The sequence below is a fragment of the Callithrix jacchus genome, chromosome 12 (assembly GCF_049354715.1).
Source record: "Callithrix jacchus isolate 240 chromosome 12, calJac240_pri, whole genome shotgun sequence".
Lineage (NCBI taxonomy): Eukaryota > Metazoa > Chordata > Mammalia > Primates > Cebidae > Callithrix > Callithrix jacchus.
This window is the reverse complement of record NC_133513.1, coordinates 43,276,293-43,294,614: the sequence shown is the minus strand read 5'-3', so window position 1 is coordinate 43,294,614 and position 18,322 is coordinate 43,276,293. Positions and strand designations below refer to the sequence as shown.

Below are 18,322 nucleotides of genomic sequence, written 5' to 3'. Positions count from 1 at the left end.
TAGTGCCTGTCCCTAGAGCTTACTATTGTGAAGAAGAGTGTATTAGTTCATTCTCACACCACTATAAAGAAATCTATGAAACTGGGTAATTATAAAGAAAAGAGGTTGAATTGGCTCACAGTTCTACAGGCTGGGCCTATCCCAGGTTGAAGCACCCAGAATATGGGAGCCAAGGGACCAGCATTTTTAGCGAGCTCTTCAGGTAAGAGAAAACATGATGCTGGCATATGCTTGGGGAGGCTTCAGGAAACTTACAGTTATGCAGCAGGCAGGTCTTACCTGGCTGGAGCAGGAGGAAGAGAGGCGCAGGAAGGAGGTGCTACACACTTTTAAACAAGCAGATCTCACCAGAACTCTCATGAGAACAGCACCAAAGGGGGAAATCCACCCCCATGATTCTGTCACCTCCTACCTGGCCCACCCTCCAATGCTGGGGATGGCAATCTGATTGTATTGTAATTATAGCCTACAATTTGGGCAGGGATACAAATCCAACCATATCAAAGAGTGAGATCGATAAGCTAGAAAGTGTCTAATACCTTAAAGAAAAGGGTGTTTCCTAGAGTGTGGACCACAGAACCAGTTACATCAGCATTACTGGGATTGGGGGGTATGTATGCTTGTTTGCACTTCAGACTCCTGGGCCTATCCTAGGTTTAGAATATGGGGGCCGGCACTAGCATTGTTAGCGAGTTCTCCAGGTGATTCTCATGTGTGATGAGGCAGTGTAGCCTGAAGTCGGGCAGCAGCAGCATCACCGGGGAGCCGTTGGAAACGCAGCTTCTTGGGCCCTGCCCCAGAGACACTGATTCAGAGGCTCCGGAGGTGGGGCCCAGAAATCTGGGTTTTAGCAAGTCCTATAGGTGACTGTTTTCCAGAAGCACCGATATAACTGGAGAGGGCCGCAGCTGGATGAAATCAGGTGCACAGCTGCAGCTGGATGGTCGCAGTGAGGATGGAAGGGCAGTGTTTGTGCCGCAGTCTACCCTAAGAGGCAGGACCAGAGGCCAAAAGTTCCCCAGAGACAGGTTTCTAAGAATTGAAGCAATCCCTAAGGGGGCTGGCTGCCTGCGGTGTGCAGGAGGCCCTCTCCAGTGAGTCCCTGTGTCAGAGGGCCATGATCAGAAGCAGGCGTAGAGCCAGGGACCTGCCCTGGCCGTCAGAATTGCACCAGCAGTGTGAAGCATGCCCCTTGCTCCACGCAAGGAAAGAAGGAGAGAGGCAGTTGTCAGTGCAGAAGGTGTGATTCTCATGGATGCCAGAGAGAGAGAGCAGATCTGCTGGATTATATATAGTTCACTGTGTTGCCTCTGTCCTGGAGAGTAGGGGTTGGACAGGTTAAGGAAGGGGACATGAGGGCCTTAGAAGTCCTGCCAAGCCCAGATATGGCAGCCCTGGGGTGCCAGGAACGACTCCTCCAAGGACAGCCCCTTGTGGTGGCTTTTTCGAAAAACTGCAGAGGCCAAAGTTACCAGAAGACTGGACCATGAACAGATTTCTTAATTTTCAAAGAAAAGGAGGAGAAGAATGCTGCTTCTGTGAGTCAGAGAGCTATGTGCTGATCCTGCAGCCTCTAGCCTGTTAGAACATGGACAGCTGGCAGGGAGACTGGTCAGTACTGGGAGCCTCTATCTACCTGAAGGTCACCCCAGGCTACTGGACTACATGGTGCTTTTCTCCTGGGGTAATTAGGCAGGTAAACAGGCCCTCTTCAGAGAGGTGTGCTAGAACACTCACTTGTGCATGTGTACTGGGTGGCGGAAGAGTGAGTTGGGAGAGAGCTGGTTAAATGCCTGCATCCACATGGCACTTAGTGTTTGATGTTGAACTGGGGAGTTCTGAGTGTGACAGTTCTGCAGTGTCCCTCGTTGGCCCTTTTGTTGTGGTTACTTGGCAGAGCACAAATGCCATGCTTATTGCATCTGTGGATGTAAAACAAAGCTGAGAGAGGGGAAAAATGTTTGATGTTGGGCAGAATCCCAGAAGGTCTCGGCAGACTGGAGCAATGGCGGAACCCAAGGGAGAAATTTCACAGGAACCCGCATGATGTCTCCATGGCCTGGGAAACCATGTGTACCAGTTCAGGGAGGTGGGGAGTAGCATCCACTGGAGGGAGATGACAGCCTTGCCCTGTGCTCTGCAGACCATACCTGGGGTATCTGGTTCTGGAAAAAAACCAAAAGAGAGAAGAGTGGGGAGCAGGCCAGGTGTGGTGGCTCATGCCTGTAATCCCAACACTTTCGGAGGCTGAGGCAGGCAGATCACCTGAGGTCAGGAGTTCAAGACCAGTCTGGCCATCATGATGAAACCCTGTCTTTACTAAAAAATACAAAAATCAGCCCAGTGTGGTGGCAGGTGCCTGTAGTCCCAGCTACTTGGGCGGCTGCAGCAGGAGAATTGCTTGCACCCAGGAGGTGGAGGTTGCAGTGAGCCAAGATTGCACCACTGCACTCCAGCCTGGGCGACACAGTGAAACTCCATCCCCCAAAAAATAGAGTGGGGAGCAGACTTGAAGCTATTTCAGGCAGAGAATGGTAGGGAAAATGAGGCTATTCTAAGAAGGGAGGACTAGAAGTGTGTCTTGAGTAGAGGGAAAGACCTGGGGTGCAGGACTGCAGCTCGCAGTGGGGTCAACCTGCCTTGTGGGACCCTGCAGGGCAGAGCTCCTAGCCAGGAGGTGGATTTTGACTCCTGCTGGGAACTCCCTTAAAAGCCACCCCAGGAATGAGCCCCATGAGCGCCGGCAAGGCTGGCCTGCGGGCCCTCTAGGTCTGCCTGGAACTGAATGGACCCTGTGTGTGTTCTTTTAGTCTTGGAAGAGCATCCAGGACTTTGGGGGCCAGAGGAGTGGCCTCAAGTGAGCTCAGAAGTCCACACCTGAATTGGGCCTTTTTAAAAAGTTGTTTTTTAATGGGCAATACATGTATGTGGCAGAAAGGCAGAGGGCACAGATCTAAACTGGGAGCCTCATTTTCTAGCCCCAACTTTCCTCTCCAGAGACAGCTAGTGGTAGCTAGTTTCTTGTGTGTCATTTACTAGGATGTGTGTGCAGATATACACATAGGAACCACTTAGTTTGTATGTTTCTGAGTTTTTTATTAGCTTAGGACATGTACAGTAGTGTACCTTGATTGATAATGGTGGTATCTTTCCATATACAGAGCTGGCTAATTTCAGAAATAGCTACAGAGTATGTTGGATCTGTTGTGGTTTATTTAACCAGCCTCATTGGTGGAAGTTCAGGAGTTGTTACAGATAATGTTGTAGTAAAATTCATGTCTGTATGACATTTCACACAGTTGTGTGTCTGGGAAAGACACTTCTAGAAGTAGAGTTGCTGGGTCAAAAGGTGTGTCATTTTAAATTTTGACATCTCTGTATTTTTTTATTTTTTATTTTTTTTTGAGATGGAGTCTCACTGTGTCACCCAGGCTGGAGTGCAGTGATGCAATCTTGGCTCACTGCAACCTCTGCCTCCCAGGTTCCAGCCATTCTCCTGCCTCAGCCTCCTGAGTAGCTGGGATTACAGGCACCTGCCGCAGCACCCAGCGAATTTTGGTATTTTTAGTAGAGACAGGGTTTCACCTGTTGGCCCAGCTGGTCTTGAACTCCTAACCTCAGGTGATCCACCCACCTTCTCCTAAAGTGCTGGGATTACAGGCATGAGCCACTGTGCCTGTGTATTTTTAATTGGTGATTCCTTTACACGTTGGTGAGGGTGAACATCTTCAGCTCCTTTTCTATAACTGCCAGATCTGTTCACATCATTTGACAGTTTCTCTAGTGGTTATTGATCTTTTTCTTATTATATTAATACAACTTTTTCCCTAAGTTTTCTTTAATCTTTATTTTTTTAAATTTGTTTCTTATTATGCTGAAATTTTATTTTAGGCCTTTGGTTCTTGGGGCTACTTCTTTCATTGAAATCTTTGGCCTGGCTGGAATTTACTTGGTGTAAGGAACAGGGTGGTATCCAGCTTTTGTTTCTTGGGGTTTTTCCCTGGCCTGGCTGTGGATGGGGCTTTTGGCTTCATTCCTCTGGGAGTAGGCCAGGAGTGGAGAGTGTCTTTGGTGCTTAGAGGTCCTGCCTAGGGGAGTCTCCAGGGAGGAAGGTGGTAGAGACACCATCCTGGCTTTCCCTGCTCACCTGTGGGGCAGTTCCTCCTGAAGGTTCCTAGCCCACCGGCCATTCACATCTGCCAGGTTGCCTCCCCACCAGTGAGGTCTGAGGGTTTGGCAGAGTCTGGGCAGAAGGGTCAGGCTGGGGCCAGGATGGGGAGGGCTTTTTACTGACAGCCAGCTCACCCAGCCATAGGGACATGAGTCACACCCTCTCTGAAGGTGATGCCACCAGGGACTTTATCCACCTCATCCAGAACAGAGTTTAGGGGCTCCAAGAGACTGAAAGCTGTGCACGGACTCGGTCCTTGGTCCACACTACAGGGAGCCAATTCCAGCTCTCTCCAAAGCCATAGTGCTTTGCCTACAGTCACCTCTGAACCCACTGACCCAAACAAATGACCATACCCATAGGGCTGAAAACCAAGCCCACTCTGTGGGGACCAGTGGCACCTTAAGGAAGTTCTTTAGCTTCCTGAAAAACAGCATGTAGGCTGGGTGCAGTGGCTCATACCTGCAATCCCAGCACTGTACGAGGCCAAGGTGGGCAGATCACTTGAGGCCAGGAATTCAGACCAGTCTGGCCAACATGGTGAAACCTCATCTCTAGTAAAAATACAAAAATTAGCCAGGCATGGTTGTGCCCACCTGTCATTCCAGCTACTCAGAAGGCTGAAGCATGAGAATTGCTTGAACCCAGGAGGCGGAGGTTATAGTGAGCTGAGATCATACCACTGCACTCCATCCTGGGTGATAGAGTGAGACCCTGTCTAAAAAATAAAAATAGACCAGGTGCAGTGGCTCATGCCTATAATCTTAACACTTTGGGAGGCTGAGAGGCAGGCAAATCACCTGAAGTCAGGAGTTTGAGACCAGCCTGGCCAACATGGTAAAAATCTGTCTCTACTAAAAATACAAAAATTAGCCAGGCATGGTGGCAGGCACCTGTAATCTCAGCTACTTGGGAAGCTGAGGCAGGAGAATCACTTGAACCCAGGAAGCAGAGATTGCAGCAAGCCATTGCACTCCAGCCTAGGTTATAGAGTGAGGCCCTGTCTCAAAAAAATAAAAAATAAAATAAAATAAAATAAAATAAAAACCAGCATGTACCAGCCTGGCCAACATAATAAACTCTTGCCCCCTGCCCCCCCCCAAAATTAGCAGGGTATGGTGGCACATGTCCTTAGGAGGCTAAGGCAGAAGGATTACCTGAGCCCAGGAGGTCAAGGCTGCAGTGAGCCATGACTGTGCCACTGCACTCCAGCCTGGGTGACAGAGTGAGACACTGTCTCAAAATAAACAAAATCTAACATGCCCAGTTTTAAAGGTAAATATGAGGTGCAGCTAGAATCTTGTAGTTGGATAGCATGGCCAGAACAATGGTCTTCAAAGTGGGTTCCCTGGACCAGTAACATCACCTGGAAACTTGTTCAGAATGCAAATGCTGGCTCTGTTTTAATAATCCCATCAGGTGATTGTGATGTGCACTGCAGCATGAGACCCAGTGTGTCAAAAGAAACCGCTCACCCAAGACGAGCAGGTGTGATTGTTGAGGGAGCCTCAGGTTTCCTCACATGCCCGCCTGTCATTTGCCATTGGGTGTCTCTGCGAACTGCAAGAGCAGGCAGGTTGCACAATGTGGCTGTTGTCACAGCAGATCTGTGTCCCTCCTCACAGTTTAGCTGGCATGGGGCATTGCCAAGGGATCTGTGTTCAGAGAGACTCCACGAGAGCAGGTGTCTCACCTGGCACCTGTCCAGGCCTCTCTTCTTCCTTTACTGACAGATCTGTAAATCACTTTCTTGCTTTACTGACAGATCTGCAAATCACTTACTTCTGCAGCGTCCGCTGCAGAAACAGGGTGGTGGTGCCTCATTTTCCCTGGTTCTCCACCCTGCATCAGATGAACCTCCTGAGGGCTCTTGCTTCTAGGAATGAAGCTTCCATACCTTACCAGCTTCCCTTGCCCGATGAACCAAAGGTTGGAAACTGAAGGAAGACGGAAGCCTCTGGCTTCCCCTGTTGCTGGAGGGATGGCAATAAGGACACAGGAAGATAATAGACAGACCTGGAGCCCTGAGGATGAGGCAGTGTGCCTCTAGCTCTGAGAGCAGGCCCAGAGACGCACTGCACCCTCATCAGCAGAGGCAGGAGCAAAGCTTCAGTGAGAGGGGCTTTCAAGGAAACAGTCTCCTGGGCAGTGAATTCTGTCACTGTGGGTGGGGGGCCAGGGGTGTGGCCCTGGCCCAGAAGTCAGGCAGTATGCTGGTGGGTACTGTTCCCAGCTGGAGGCGCCAGCAGTAGACAGTGAACTGCTGCCAACAAGCAGGGCAGATGCAGCCGCTTCTCCTGCTGGGTCCTGGTTGTAGTGGTGGCTGCTCCCTTGAGAAAATGGCTCCCACAGGCCTGCAGGGGCTCTTAGGCAGAGCCTGAATATGCTTTCCTCTTCTCTTCCAGATCTTACCATGAGCTACCCGGGCTATCCCCCGCCCCCAGGCGGCTACCCCCAAGCTGCACCAGGTAAGAGGGTCTGGGTGGGGAGGAGAGTGAATTCTGCCTCTGTACAGTGGCCGGAAGTAGAGAGGGGAGAACAGTAGTTTCCTCAGTCCCTCCTCCCCTCACTCCCTTCTCCCCTCACAGCCCAGCCCAGCAGGGGAGGGGAGGACAGACCAAGGGAATGGAGGGACAGCCAGTGGGACAGGGGCTGGAGAAGAGCATGATGCTGGAGCCATGGGAGGCCTGGGTTTGAAACTGGCTCCAGAAAACCCTGGACCAGGCCCAGGGCTGGGTCTCTTGCCTTAGTCACTGGTAACAGTGAGCAAATGCTATCACTTTGAGACTCCGTTTTCTTCTCTGCAAAACTGCTTCAAGGATTTCTCCCTCATTGGGGGGTTCTGCATACCGATGAGATAGACAGCAGAGCCTCTGATGCGGTGCCCTCCGAAGCATTGCTAGGTGATGGTTGCCCCTTGCCACCTCTCCTACTCTCTGCTCAAGGTGTGTGGGCTTGCAGCAATGAGATCCCCCTCGCCAAGAGAGGAAGTAGAGGCAGATGCTAAGGGTCAAAGGTCACTCCCTCCCTGTGGCTGCAGGAGCTGTGGGTAGTCACACGTAGAAGTCATCTTCTCTGGCCCTGGCCCCTTTTGGTTTTCCTCAAATGAGATTTGGTCCCCACAGTGGGAAAGGAAATATGAGGGTTTGTAGGACCAAAGGGAGAAAAGGGCTGTTCCAAGGCTGGTCATCCTGAGGGTGTCTGAGCCGCTGCCCCTCACCCCAGGGGACCCCCAGGCATTATTCATTTCCTTGGAGCTGAGTTCCTGTGGTTTGAGCACCCCTGGCCTGCAGGCCATTTACCTTCCCTACCATTCAGCAGGTAATGAACAGGCCCAGACTGGGAGGTGGCTCAGCCACTGTCCCAGAGCATGTTAGGGGCTGAGCTGGGCCACTGCCCTCTGAACAAGCCCATCCCAGGTTGGCTGGCACTGACCTTGGTCCCCTCTCTCGAGTAGAAAGAAATCCTGCCCACTGGGTCCTGCCACTGCCACCTTCGCTAGCACAGCTGAGCAGCCTCTGAGCAGCAAGAGAGGAGGAGACAGGAGATTTAGGGAAGGTTCTTCCTGGAGGGTCTGGAGCCCTAGAGCGGAAGAGCCGATCTGAAGCTCCCGTGGACAGGAAAGCATCTAACAGGCCAGAGGCCACAGGATGATGCCAGTCTCAGTGACAGTGTCATATATGAATGCCCCTCGGGCCCCCAGCTGAGCCAGACAGGCGTTACCTCAGTCCTCATCACAGCAGTCCAGCCGTACACTCCTCATTAGCCCATTTGTCAGCTGAGGAATCAAGCCTAACAAGGGCGAGGGTGAAAGCCCTGCCCCAGGGCACGTGCTGGTCCTGCTGGTTTCAGAGGGGCTTTTCGCCTCTGTTTCCTCCTGTCCTCTTTCAGACTGGTATATGTGTTCCCATGACCCAGCGTCATCTCCCTCCAGCCTCTTATCCTGCTTCTCCCTGTCTTTTACAGACATATAATAGCAAACAGCCAAACCCCTTCCCATCAATGCCTTCATGTTACTAAAATCTCAGAGCTCCCCGTGGTCACCTCTGTCATGGCTCAGCCTGGTGTCCCACAACAGTCTGTCCTTGTGTGTCCTCTGGCTCCAAGATGGTGAACTTGGGAGGGCAGAGCCTGCGGGGCAGTTCAGCCCGGACTACCTCTTGGGAATGGTGAGTCCAGCCCTCCTGCCGAGGCAGCCCTGGGGCCAGAGGAATCAAAACTGCTGGCCTCCGGGGCTCCAAAGTTGTCTATGTGTGTTGCTGTGGTATGCAGTGTGTGGAGCTGCTCCTTAGAACAGGGTTTTCACCAGGCTTCTGCCACTTGCTCTCTGCCCCTCTCTGGGTCTCACTTTCTCGATCTGTAAAACGAGGGGAAGGGGTTAGGGCTGGGAGCGTGGTGATGGTGTGTGCATGAGTGTGCATGCATGTACTGGGTATGAGTATCCACATTCATGTACCTGTGTGTGCATGTAGGTATACATATGGAGGGTTCTTCTGGTTAGGCCTGGGTGGGTGTGTGGCAGGTGTCTTGGGCAGACATGCTACTTTTTAAATGTATTGTTTTGCTTTTAAAATAATACATTTTATGATCTAAAACAGATCTTTAGAGGAAATGATGTAACCAATACACACCCTAATTTTGCCAGGCCCAGATCTAGGCACTGGGAATATGTGAACAAAACAAACAAAAACCTCGGCCGTGCTGCATTTATCTTCTATGGGGAAGAGGCAGGCAGTAACTTAAGTCAGTGATGTGAGGTTACTGAAAGTGTAGGTGCCATGGGAACAAGAGGCGCAGGGTAAAGGGGTCAGCAGTGGGGGCAGGGTGGGGGTGGTGCAGGGATGATGATTTTAAGTTGGTGGTAGGGTGGGTCTTGCCGAAAAGAGGATGTTTGAGCAAAGACCTGCAGCAGGGGGAAGAAGTACTGTATGGATGTCTGGGCAACTCCAGTACCCTGAGGTGCCAGGGGGCCTGAGGTGCTTGAGGAGAGTGAAGAGAGGCCAGTGTGGCTAAAGTGAAAAGGCGAGGGTGTGAGATGAGAAATGAAGTCTGGGAGTCCCGCTCTTGCAGGGTGTAGGAGGCCATCCATCCTAAGGATTTAGGCTTTTATTCCTGTTGAGTACAAATTCACCTGAGTACGCCTGCCAGAGGTGTCTGTAGGTAGCAGGCTGATGTGATGGGGATGCCCCAAGCCTGCATATGGGACCCATGCACCTTCTTGGGCAGTGAGCTCTTAACCTTCACCCAGGTGGTCTGGGATGGGATGAACAGCTATGTGGAGAGGGAAGGCACCTCCCCTGCAGAAGGGAGTGAGGATCTCTGGTTTGGATCCAGCCGCATTGTTTACTGACTGTGTAGCTTTGAGCAAGTAAACTCATTCTATGGTCTATGAAATGGGTATAACGATACTTCATATTCCACAAGTGGAGACGTTGTGAGGACTGACTTGGCTAAAGTATGTAAAAGGGTGGAGGGACAGAGTACAGCGGGGCCTGGTGGCCTCAGGCTCTACTTTGTGTCCTTGCAGGCGGCCAACATGTCTGGGACATTTGGAGGAGCCAACATGCCCAATCTATACCCTGGGGCCCCTGGAGCTGGCTATCCAACAGTGCCTTCTGGGGGCTTCGGGCAACCCCCTCCTGCCCAGCAGCCTGTTCCTGTCTATGAGATGTATCCATCCCTAGGAGGAAACCCACCCTCCGGGATGCCCTCATATCCGCCATACCCAGGGGCCCCAGTGCCGGGCCAGCCCATGCCACCCCCTGGAGAGCAGCCCCCAGGGGCCTACACTGGGCAGCCACCAGCGACCTATCCCCGTCAGCCTCCAATGCCACTCCCTGGGCAGCAGCAGCAGCAGCCAGTGCCAAGCTACCCAGGATACCCAGGGTCTGGGACCATCACCCCCGCTGTGCCCCCAACCCAGGTAAGTGTCAGCCTACTGCCTCCCTCGGTCCAGGCCTGGGACCCAAAGGCTGGAGACACATGGCCCAGTAGATGGGGAGACAGGGAAAGGCACAGGCCTCCAGCTGCAACCTCTTTTTTAGTGTGGGCCAGGTACAGTGGCTCATGCCTGTTATTGCAACACTTTGGGAAGCTGAGGTGGGCAGACTGCTTGAGCCCAGCAGTTCAAGACCAACCTGGGTAACATGGTGAAACCCCATATCTACTAAAAATAGAAAAAAATTAGCTGGGCATGGTGGTGTGTGCCTCAGGAGGCTGAGGTGGGAGGATCACCTGAGCCCAGGAGACAGAGGTTGCAGTGAGCCGAGATCATGCCACTGCACTCCAGCCTAGGTAAAGAGCAAGACCCTGTCTTTAAAAAAAAAAACAGAAAACAGGCCAGACGCGGTGGCTTATGCCTGTAATCCCAGCATTTTGGGAGGCTGAGGTGGGCGGATTACGAGGTCAAGAGATCGAGACCATCCTGGCCAACATGGTGAAACCCCGTCTCTACTAAAAATACAAAAATTAGCTGGGCGTGGTAGCACGCACCTGTAGTCCCAGCTACTCAGGAGGCTGAGGCAGGAGAATTGCATGAATCTGGGAGGCGGAGGTTGCAGTGAGCCGAGATGTCACCACTGCACTCCAGCCTGGTGCCTGGTGACCGAGTGAGACTCTGTCTCAAAAAAAAAAAAAAAAAATTATAGAAAAGCAAAGAGTGTCACCTTCTCGCAGACTCCCCACCTCCCCACCTCTGGGTTGTGTTGCTTAAGGCCTGAGGGAGCTGTCCCGTTTCTCCCAGCATGATGAGAGACTCCACTTGGGAGTTGGGTCAAAATGCCCCGGCGAGTGCTCCTCATTCCTCTGTCATTTACTGTCTGGGCTGTGTGTTTTGTAAGAACTGCCCAGGCCACACATCTCAAGGCTTTGTGCCCAACAGCTATCTTCGGTCCCCTTGATATTCACCCCTACAGACAGGTTTTGGAGGATTCTTAAAGTTCCCTTTGGGTAGGGAAAATGTTGGCAGTTTCTCCAGGGTTGATCTTCGCTCATTTTGGAGAACAGTTCATGGTTGCAGAATCTAGAATTCATCGTCTTGGTTATATGGCCCAACCAGCCAGCACAGGGGTAGTGGTTATGTGCTTGATGACTATTTTTAGACCGAGAGTCTCCTTTCCTCCTTCCCTTCTACACCCACATGTTCCCCCACCCCGAGCCATCCTCCAGACTCTCTCCATTATCTTTTCCCTGGGCTGTTCCCATAATTGTGTTATAACCAGTTTATACCAGCCCCTAGGAAGACAGTCCGCTGGGAGACAGTTTAGCCTGGAAAGTTCCAGTTCAAGTTTGCTGGGTTGTGGAGCTGCCAGGGTCTGGAGGTGGTAGTCTAGAGCACAGTGCCAGGGAACCAGTGCTAGATCAAGAGGTTGTCGGGGTGCCATGCACAGTTGTGGAGGCTGGGCACCTACATCCACCAGAGGGGAAATGTGGGCTAGCCAGCCCTGTTAGGAGTACCCATGTGTGCTCACATGTGCTGTGGAGGCCAGGCATTGATGAGAGAGGCCACAGCCCCTGCTCCTGAGGCCTGCCCTTCCTCAGGAGTCTGAGCCCCAGTCCTGGAGGACCTGGGTACCGGGCAGATTTTCAGTGTCAGGACTCAGCTATAGGTGGGCTCCCAGCCGCTGGAGCCAGGAAGAAGCTCCAATACCAGAACAGGAGGCCAGATAACAGTCAAGTTAGGCAGACTCGGAATAGAGTCTTCTGCGTCATTGACTGTGGGCACCTTCAGATACCCCAGCTCTTAGAGAGAGGGCTGTTCCCAGAGTCTGGGGCTGGAGCAGTCTCGCATCTGGGGAAGGCGGCGTGCACGTCATCTTACCTGTGACTGTTTGTCTGAGTAGTTTGGAAACCGAGGCACCATCACCGATGCTCCTGGCTTTGATCCCCTGCGAGATGCCGAGGTGCTGCGGAAGGCCATGAAAGGCTTCGGTGAGAGACCCTGGGTGGCTCAAATCCTACCCCTGCTGCCCATTCCCCAGGCAGTTTCACAGTGGCTCTGTGGGCTGGGGTAGCCAGGGGACGCAGCCCTGGCCTCAGTGGTGATAAAAGAGAAGGTGGATATGGGGGTGCAGCTGGGAGGCCCAGAAGAGTTAAGGGACACAGGCCAGGGAAGTCTCAGCTGCAGAACATCTTCATGACCCCCACCCCAGCCACCCCTGTTGCCTCTTCCTCCAGGCACGAATGAGAAGGCCATCATCTGTCGATGGGGAGTCGCTCCAACAAGCAACGGCAGCAGATCATCCTGTCCTTCAAGACGGCTTATGGCAAGGTGAGCTGCGGGGTGGGGGCAGGGGACAGTGAGGTGTGTCCTCGGCTCAGCAGAGCCCTGCTCACCCCTGCTTTTCCTTGGGTGGGCCCAAGTCTCCTGGATGGACAGTAAGGAGCAGGAGGGTATTTCTTTCTGCCCACCGAGCTGGTGGCAGCGTTTGGAGGTGAGGGATGCCCTGAGGGAGAAACGAGTCCACAGGGTGCCGAAGTTTGCTGAGAGGCTCCAGATGTCTAGCCCTGGGGTCTAGCCCTGGCTCTGCCACAACTCATTGAGGTTGTGGCCACATCATTTTCCCTCCCCTGCCCTCTTCATGATCACCCTGGGAGGTTTAGCTGTTACAAGAGCTTTGCAGGAAAAGGCCGTGAGTGCTGCCCAAGTGCAGGGAGTGTGTATGAGTGTATTTTGAACTTCTGGGGTTTTGAATCTTAGAAAGGTAAAAATTGGGTGACTATTGATTAGATTTGTGTCCTAGTCCAGTGCCTCTGATACTTCAATGTGCCACGGATTCCCTGGGCATCTTGGTAAAAAGTGGTCTCCGACTTGGGAGATCTGCGGCCCCTGGGGGATGTCCATGCTGCTGGTCCTCGGATCTGGGATATGGCTCTTATTAGTCACCTCCTGTGGATTTTAAACATAGACTTGTTTTCGGTTATGTTTTTTATTCAAATATCCAATCAGGATTTGATCAAAGATCTGAAATCTGAACCATGAGGAAACTTTGAGAAGACAATCTTGGCTCTGATGAAGACCCCAGTCGTTTTTGACGTTTATGAGATAAAGGAAGCCATCAAGGTGTGTACGTGTGTGTGTGTGTGCGTGCGTGTGTTCATGTGTGTGGACACAGCCCAGAAGGAGGCCTGGACAGTGCGCTGTGTTCTAGCCCACTCATTAGCTGCTGCTGTCAGTATGACTACCAGGCCCTCCTGGGTTGGAGTCTGCGTACTGTAGAAAGGGGAACTCCCTTCGATTTCCCCAAGAGGCAAATGATGCAGCCGTCATTATCAGGGAGCCTTAAGTCTCTCTCCATCTTAAAGAAATGGTGGAGCTGGGGTTTAAAGGTAGTGACTCTGATAAGAAGAGGGTTAGGAGGCCATGGCTGGTATTGTTCTCATCTTTAGGACTCTGTTACTAGCAAATGACAGAAACACACTTCGGTTTAAGCAGAATGAAGGTGGGAAATCAGTTATGTAGGTAAAGCCAAGCTGCCTGGCATGGAGAGGGCCAGGCCAGATGTCTCTCTGGTCTCTGCTTCTCCTGAGCGTCCGCTCTTCTGTCCGTTTCTGTGCTTCTCCTGCCATGGCTGCTTGTAGAGGGTGCCTGTCAACCACTCCCCACATACCTATGAGATCCAGCTCTAGAACAGGGGCCGATTCAGATGGGCACGGCTTGGGCTCACTGTTTCCTTAAGGCCTGATTGGGGAGTGTTAGAAACCACAGGTTTTGACCGAGGGGTGGGTCCTGTCCATTCTGTGCAGTCCCACAGCTCTGTGTGCACCCTGCAGGTAGGGCCTAGCGGCTCCCTTGGAAGGGTAATCCCATGAGTCAGGCAGGAGCCCAGGAGGAGCCTGTCACTCAGAGGCCTGATAAGCACAGTGACTGTTCCCTCCCCAGGAGAAGCAGAGACTTAAGTGTGGTGGCCTGGAAAGGAGAGAGGTCTCCACTGAGACACGTCTACATGTGTTATTCTAGGGAGGGGGTCAGGAGGTGACTGGGCAGGGGGATGGCCTGGGGCCCCAGGGAGTGGCTCCCAGACATCTGCCTGGCCCCCGTCTTCAGCCAGAGTCATGAGCTAGTGATTGGGGAGTGTTAGAAACCACAGGTTTGGGCAGCTGTCACTCACCAGCTGTGTGTCCTGGAGCACCTGTGAAATGGGGACAGTGGATGCTGTCTCAGGACATGCTGGGACTACTGGGTGAGGGGCTAACATGTACTAACATGTACTAACCTAACAGTAGCTGCAGCGGGAAACGGCTGACAAAATGCCGCACGTCCTGCCTGACAGGCCCTAAGTGTTCTACATACAGTAACTCACTTAATCCTCATGACTTCCCTGGGAGGTAGGTCCCAGTATCACTTCCGTCTTACAGACAAGGAATTGGAAGCACAGAGAGGTTAAGTAACGTGCCCGAGGTCACACAGTTAGTAAGCCGCAGGGCCAGGATTCAAACTAACATACAAGCCAGGCTGCTCAGCCTGTCCTCTGCCTTCTCACTGTCCTGCCATGGTTGTCCCATTCATCCTCGTTGTCCCTGCCTTTTCCTAGTTGTTTCCAGACATTCCGCCACCCGCTCTAGGACTGGATTTTCCATGTGTCTACTTGGATCTCTCTGACTTTTTACCCGTTTTTTTCAGTTGTTGTCATCTAACTTCCGGCTGCACCCTGAATAAAGCAGGCCTCGGTCCACATTTTAACCTACCCATTTACTGTGTGGCCTTGGACCAGGAAGTACCCCTCTCTGATACTCAGTTTTCTGATCCACGTGGATGCTCCTTTGTGTGAGCCCTGCTTATCACCACTGAACTGTCACTGTGCTTGCCTGGGCTGTGCAGAGGAGCTGACTCCCTCAAGCCTGGGAGTGGCTGGAGGGTGTGTCTCTGCGTCAGGGCCTCTGTTGCTGGGGTTTGTCCCTGGGGTCAGGGCAGCAGCGTGGCCCCCGCTCTCCTTCCTGGGTGCTGGTGAGGCTGCTGGAACAAGCGCACGGTTGGTTGTGTTCTCTGCCCCTGCAGGGGGTCGGCACTGATGAAGCCTGCCTGATTGAGATCCTTGCTTCCCGCAGCAACGAGCACATCCGGGAATTAAACAGAGCCTACAAAGCAGGTGGGGCTGCTCCCTCTGCCCTCTGCCCTCTGCCCTCTGCAGATCCCTGTGCTCTCGGGGCTGTGGCCTCACTCTCTCCCAGGGCCTCTTACTCCTTTCTGGTCATCTTATCACCCCATCTCCTGCCACCCCATACACATTGGGCCTTGAGCCAAGACCTGGCCCTTCCCGCTGTTTGTACATGGTGCAGATGACTAAAGTAAGGGAGGGCCAGGGAAAACCTGCATGTGGTCTGGGCCAAGGCTCACTAGAGGCCAGGTCAGCCTGGAGGTCACAGGCTTGTATGTCCCTGGAGGGCCATATGGGCTATTTGTTCCCTCAAGCCCGAGACCCCCAGCCTTTTTCTCCCCAGTGCCCGCTATTGATAGTGTTTACAATGGGCAGCTCCATAAACAGAGCTACAGAGTAGACCTTCCTTGCTTCTTTTTTTCAGAATTCAAAAAGACACTGGAAGAGGCCATTCAAAGTGACATGTCAGGGTACTTCCGGCGGCTCCTCATCTCTCTCTCTCAGGTACTTTTCCCATGACAGGGCTGGGGGCCCCCAAGTGATGGAGTTCAAAGAGGTAGGATCCCAGCATGAAGGGAGAGAAAAGAAATGGGGAAGGAGTAGGCTTGACCATACACCTGCTTCCTTTCAGGGAAACCGTGATGAAAGCACAAACGTGGACATGACCCTGGTCCAGAGAGATGCCCAGGTGAGTGTAGTGACCAAGCCCCTGGGCTTTCTAAAGCAGGGCTGTACCCCGCTTTCTTGCTTCCTGAGAGAGGTGCTCTAGGGTGGAAAGAACAGTAGATACGCTGCGAGTTTCAGATGTGCTGGGCTACTGCTCAGCTGTGTGACCTCGAGCAGATCACCTGTCTGCCTGGGCTTCAGTTTCCCCACCTGGAGTGGGGAACATGTGGGAGAGTAAGTTTTTCAGTAGTTGATAGATGCCAGTTCTGGATGTGGGATCTCATGTGACTGCACACCTTCCCCATGTTTAGTTGCGCATACCATTATGTTTACAAAGGCGCAGAATTTGCACTTGCTTGTTAAGTTTTTGAGGGTTTGAGCCTGGAAACCAGCTGCTACATTAGTTGAGCAGCCTTAGAATTCTGTCCTTGTCACCCTTGTGAGTTGCAGACAAAAGGGAAAGAGTCCAGGCACTTGAGCTGCTCTCTAGAAAAGTTTGGGTTTCCCACTAATGAATTTGGACCATAGTATCATGGCAGGGCAGAGCAGTGACTTCCTGGTGCAGTGGAGTTGGCCATACCTCTCTGTCCCCCTTCACTGTTCCTACCACCCATGGCAGGACACTCACCAGGAGCTGCCAGCAGTCTGATTATCTCTACCATCTGCTGGATTGGTACAAGACCTGAAGGAATGCCCCCTTGTTAGGGCTGGTGGAGAGCTACTCCTCTAGTCTGGTCCTTTTGCTTTCCAGATGAGGAAACGGAGGCTCAAAAAGGTTGAGCACTGTTCCCAACTGAAAGCTAGAGGCAGAGCCCAGACATCCCTGGCTCAGTCCTCTGTGCCCAGTTAGCACCTGCTTCTGTCCTAGGCTCAGACCTGCTGCTCCTGTAGGGTCTACTGTATTCAGTGTCTCTCTGGCTGGGGACATCCATTCCTATTCTGCACTCAGGGCTGGACACCCCTGGAGCTCTGGCTCTTGCTCCAGTGAGTTTTGCATGCCACTTCTAGTGGTGTGAAAATTGTCTCAGGCTCTGCCTTCTCAGTCCAGACCTGCTATGGCCTCATCTTGACTTGTGGGATCTCAGCCCCTGATTGCTGCTTTCTGCTTTTCTTCAGGGCTGCTACCTGAGGTCTAGCAGGCACTTTAGAGGCTGTCTAGTTCAGAGGTTGCAAATTGGCAAATACTTTAGGCTCAAACCTTCAGAAGTTTACCAAGCTCTCCTGGGTGACCTGGGCCTGGGGTCTGGGTGTGGCCTGTGCCGCCTGTGAATCTTCTTCTCTCTCCAGGAGCTGTATGCGGCTGGGGAGAACCGCCTGGGAACAGATGAGTCCAAGTTCAGTGCAGTACTGTCTCCCGGAGCCGGGCCCACCTGGTGGCAGGTAAGCCAGGCTGGATCCCTCTGGGGCCAGTTAGATGAGGGCAGTCAGGGCATTGCGGGGAGACAAAGCTGTGGGAACACTTGGTGGTTCCTCCCTGCATAGGGCTTTTGCCTCCTTAGAAGAGCCCCCCGGTGGGGATTTAAAAGATAGAGGATTTCCTGAGTTCTGGCAAGCATCCAGTTCTGGAGGTTCCACTTGGTGTGGAAACCTGGTATCTTCATACACAGGAATGTGGACTGTTAGAGCCGGGAGAATCCTTTGGGAGCACCCAATCCAGTGTTTTCAAGGCCTGGCATAAGAAACAGTCATGGCAGTAATACTGGGTGCCATTCATTTACTCATTCATTCAACAAATGTAAATCATGCTCCCCCATGGGCCAGTACGTCAGGTCAGGCAGTGGAGCAGGTGTGGAGACATGATGAGGGGCAGGGCACTGCAGAGTCTGTTCCATGGGCTGCACCTTCTCATTTGAGGAGACAGACAGTAAACAATGAAATAAAATCTGTATCAGATGATAAATCCTGTAGAGGAAAATAAAGCTGGAAACCAGTAGGGAGTGATGGTAGGATCCACCAGGAGGTTCTTGGCCAGTCCTCACTGAGTTTATGACATTTGATTTAAAAACCTAAAGGAGACGCAGGCACAGAATCTGCCCAGGGCTCCCAGCACGACTGAGAAAGTGAAGGGGGACTGTGTGGAGCAGATGGAGTGAGTGAGAGGAGAGAGGGCCCTGCTGATGACTTCCCCAAATTGGGTATTTATCCTGAGCAAAACAGGAAGCCACTGGAGGGCCCTGAGCAGAGGAGGCTGTGCAGAATCCCTGGCTGCGGTGCTGAGAATGGAGGGAAGGGTGCATGGCCGAGCAGCGAAGCCTGCTCAGGGGGGCCCAGGGGAGGAACAATGGCGGTAGGGGCTTGTGGTGAGCGGGTATCATGTTCTAGCCCTGTTTGCTGATGAATTGGAAACGTGGCATGTGGGAGAGAAAGGTGTTGAGGATTACATAGGGTT

The 18,322-nt window shown here is 52.5% G+C and overlaps 2 protein-coding genes across 2 annotated transcripts in view; one reads left to right on the top strand and one right to left on the bottom strand.

The window, feature by feature from the left end:
* Positions 1-18,322, top strand: part of LOC100393932 (annexin A11) — a 50,497-nt gene that overhangs the window by 27,399 nt on the left and 4,776 nt on the right. Inside the window, 12 exon segments of the mRNA XM_078343984.1 lie at positions 6,577-6,639; positions 8,138-8,340; positions 9,699-10,094; positions 12,013-12,100; positions 12,347-12,367; positions 12,370-12,440; positions 13,119-13,232; positions 15,168-15,258; positions 15,692-15,771; positions 15,899-15,955; positions 17,221-17,281; positions 17,284-17,313. Of these exon segments, the coding sequence (XP_078200110.1) occupies positions 8,182-8,340; positions 9,699-10,094; positions 12,013-12,100; positions 12,347-12,367; positions 12,370-12,440; positions 13,119-13,232; positions 15,168-15,258; positions 15,692-15,771; positions 15,899-15,955; positions 17,221-17,281; positions 17,284-17,313 (1,168 nt within the window). The 5' untranslated portion in view covers positions 6,577-6,639; positions 8,138-8,181.
* The window catches only part of LOC118146270 (placenta-specific protein 9-like), a 37,791-nt gene continuing 32,551 nt past the window's right edge, over positions 13,083-18,322 (bottom strand). The window contains exon 5 of the transcript XR_013524377.1: positions 13,083-17,774. The gene's annotated coding sequence lies outside the window, so the exon portion shown is untranslated. The remainder of the gene's footprint in view (positions 17,775-18,322) is intronic.